The sequence below is a fragment of the Desmodus rotundus genome, chromosome 13, assembly GCF_022682495.2.
Source record: "Desmodus rotundus isolate HL8 chromosome 13, HLdesRot8A.1, whole genome shotgun sequence".
Classification (NCBI taxonomy): Eukaryota; Metazoa; Chordata; class Mammalia; order Chiroptera; family Phyllostomidae; genus Desmodus; species Desmodus rotundus.
The window spans coordinates 20,872,258-20,875,864 of record NC_071399.1 but is presented as its reverse complement, the minus strand read 5'-3'; the positions used below and the strand labels follow the sequence as shown (position 1 = coordinate 20,875,864).

At 46.2% G+C, this 3,607-nt stretch overlaps 1 protein-coding gene across 1 annotated transcript; it reads left to right on the top strand.

The window, feature by feature from the left end:
• The first annotated feature begins 321 nt into the window (after positions 1 to 321).
• LOC128779883 (endogenous retrovirus group S71 member 1 Env polyprotein) lies at positions 322 to 2,296 on the top strand. The gene is made up of 2 exons (XM_053916741.1): positions 322 to 325; positions 414 to 2,296. Exons 1-2 carry the CDS (start codon positions 322 to 324, stop codon positions 2,294 to 2,296), a joined length of 1,887 nt encoding a protein of 628 aa, XP_053772716.1.
• Positions 2,297 to 3,607: the final 1,311 nt, after the last annotated feature.

Genomic DNA, 3,607 nt, shown 5'->3' with positions numbered 1-3,607 from the left:
GAGGAGAACAGAAACAGTGTGCTCCCCCAGAACCAGGACAGTGGGTGTGGATACTGAACCACAGGAGAGGAAATTTAGAACCACGCTGGCTGGGACCATACCAGGTGTTGCTGAGCACCCCCTCCGCTGTGCGCGTTGCTGAAAAACCCTATTGGATTCATCTGTCTCACACCAAGCCAGCCCAACAGCTTGAAGACTCTGCATCATGGCGAGTGCAACGGGACCCAGAAAAGCCTCTGCAGCTCAAATTCTACAAAAAGTAGGACTGGTACTAACTTTATATTCATGTTTATTTGGGGTAGAGGGGCTAGAGTATCAAGGATGGGTATTGATTCGAACTGCTGATGGAACTGTAGTGGCCAAGAACGCTAGTTGGGGTACACACCCTGAAAGGGATATTGCCTTAACCACAGATCTTTCCAAGTTGTTTGATGATAAACTCTGTGACAAAGGGAACTTGCACGCAAGAAATCCAAATAAGCCTGGCCCACTCGAAGGGGTATCCAGTGGGTTAGGAAATGTATGTGAAAATGATGGAGAGCGAGACCTAAATAGAGACTTGTTCTATACCCAGCATTATGGATGCCCAGAAACCCCTCCGGGAAAGCGTCGAGCTTGTGGGTCCATAGCTGATTACTTTTGTAAGGCATGGGGTTGTGAGACTCTGGCCCTAGGCTGGACCCCCGGTGCCGGCTCTGATCCGCACATAAGAGTGTACAGAGACCAAAGGAGGAAACCCCAACAAGGTGGCGATCCAGAATGCGCCAGAAACAATTGCAACCCAACCATAGTGACAGTTCTCAACCCAAGAGATCCAGAGTGGCTTAAAGGCCGCACATGGGGACTCAAGCTCTATGTATCAGGAGCAGACCCAGGGACGTTCTTCACAGTACGGAGGTTGCCAACTCAGGGCCTCCCAATGTTACGAGGAAGAGGGGAAGGAGGAGGCCTGTCGAGCCTGAGACCACCTAGCCCTCCACTCACAGCCGCACCGACCACTGCCGGTAAAGCCCCCACTCCCGGCAATTATCCCTCCCCTACTCCAGGCGATTATCCCTCGAATGGGACCGGAGCAGGGGAAAGGCCGTCACTGGGGAGCCCTATAGAAGGGGAATTGCAACCCTCATTCCAGGAAGTCGGCATATCCCTAGACAAACCCCACCACCAAGGGGGCCACGTTCTAGAGCTCTTAGAAAAGAGCTTCACCTTCTTCAATAGTACCCAGCCAGACCTCACTGAATCCTGCTGGCTGTGTCTAAGTCCTAGGCCCCCCTACTATGTTGGGGTAGGGGTTAATGCCACCCGGCAAGGAGATTTAGCCCCAACCTCAGTAAACCTCACAGGACCTCCGAGCAGTCAAGAGAAAAGCAAGGTAGCCGAGTGCCTCTCCGGAGGAACAATCACTCTTGCAGAGTTCTATGGGAAAGGAACTTGTTATTTGTTAGGTAATTACTCCCTGCAGGGATCAAATTTCAGCAGCTACTGCTTGACAGAGGAAATAGTGCTATCTCCCCCCCACCAGCTCACTGTGACAAAAGCTCCTGAAGGGGTATGGTTCATCTGTACCGAGGGTATCTTTAAGTGTATAGTCCCCACTAGCAGCCCTGAGCTGTGTGTTAGTGCCTACATTATTCCCCAAGTGTACCTATATGGAGGACATCCTGATTTCCTGCCAAGTATCGCAGGGCCAGAACTCAGGCGGGCCAAGAGGGCGCCCTTACTCATTCCCATAATAGCCACACTGGGGTTGGTAGGGGCAGTAGGGCTGGGAGCAGGAGCGCTAGTACATGGAGATGCAAGCCTGAGACAACTATCTCTAGACTTTGCTAAAGATGTCTCCCTCCTCCAGGATCAAGTCGCCTATCTTGAGAAGCAAGTAGATTCTCTAGCTGAAGTCGCCCTCCAAAATAGAAGGGGGCTCGACTTGCTTTTCCTCCAGCAGGGAGGACTGTGTGCAGCACTTGGTGAGGAATGCTGTCTTTATGCCAACCATTCAGGTATTATCAGAGAGAATATCAAGGTCCTCACCAAGAGACTTAAAGATAGAGAAAAAGAGGGTGAAAGTGCCAATTGGTATGAATCTCTGTTTAAGACCTCACCCTGGCTGACCACCCTATTATCGGCAGTAACAGGGCCCCTGCTGATAATCCTAGTAGCTCTCATCCTAGGACCTATAATCTTAAATAAGCTCTTAGCATTTATCAGGGAGCGTATAGCTACAGTTAAGTTAATGGTTCTTTCTCAGCCTTATACCGCCCTTCCACTCGAAGACAACGAGGTTGGATCAAAGATTTGACTCAATCTTCCAACAGGAGTGGGGAATGTAGAATCCAAGCTACCAACATAAGCAGAAAAGCAGAATGTGTGTTTGGGCCAACACCCTCCAGGAAACCCACAAAGAGGACGAGCAAAGGGACTTCCCCATAAGTGCATTGCTGGGACTTAGATAACAAGGACTGACAGGAGAGGAGGTCAGCAAAATAGAGGGAAACTAAGTTTTTTTTAAATACGCCTATAAGAGTGTGCCGCGTTGCTAAATTTATGAAAGTGTGTTGCGTTGCTAAGTTTGGGCCAATCGCTAACCGCAAAGATCAGCTTCTGGATAAGTTGCTTGCTTGCTCTTGCATAAAAACCCTAGTCTGTAAGCGTTAGGCGCGACTCTCCAGCAATCTTGGGAGAGCTCGTCCCTGCGCAGGTATTAAACAGCATTCTAAAAGACAAACTTTCGCTTCCTGACTCTTGATTCTTGCAATCTGCATATAACATAATGGACAGATGGTAGGGAGATCCTCAGACCAATTGATTTGTCAAGGTGAAAATTACGTATTTTTGATGCCATCTTTTCTTTTATAGCCATGGAATATTAACAGGAAATTTGGCACCAAAATATAAGTACAGTTGACCCTTGAACAACACAAGTTTGAACTTCTTAAGTTCACTAGTGTGAGGATTTTTTCAATAAATATATTGGAAACACTTTTGGAGATTTTCCTTACTATTGTGGAGCAATTGTATTGATTACAGTAGGCTACCATAAAGCAATCTTATTGCTACTTTTTATTTTTAGTGCATGAATCATTATACCTACACAAAAATAAGAATTTCTTTTTCACATAATTGTTTTCATGTCTGGCATTAGTAATATGTATAACATCTTCAGTGTTTTGTATCACATAAGACAATATTAATGCATGGACTGACAGACAATTCATCTGGTAAACAGACATAAATTTATGGTGTTGAGAAATACAGTACAGTACTGTACATGAATTTTCTCTTCCTTATGATTTTCTTAATATGTTCTTTTCTCTAGCTTACTTCATTGTAAGAATACAGTACATAACGACACACAAAATGTGTGTTGACTGACCATCTGTGTTATTGGTAAGGCTTCCAGTCCGACAGTAGGCTACTGGCAGTTAAGTTTTGGGGCAGTCAACGCCATATGCAGATTTTTGACTGAATAACCCCTGCATTGCTCCCGCATCAGCTGTTGGACCATGTCTTTCTTTTGATGCTCACTATTTTTGTCCAACTGCAGAGGGTCACACAAAAACCTTCTGCAGATTCATGGAAAACATTTACTCTGATGCACTGGTGAAGAATT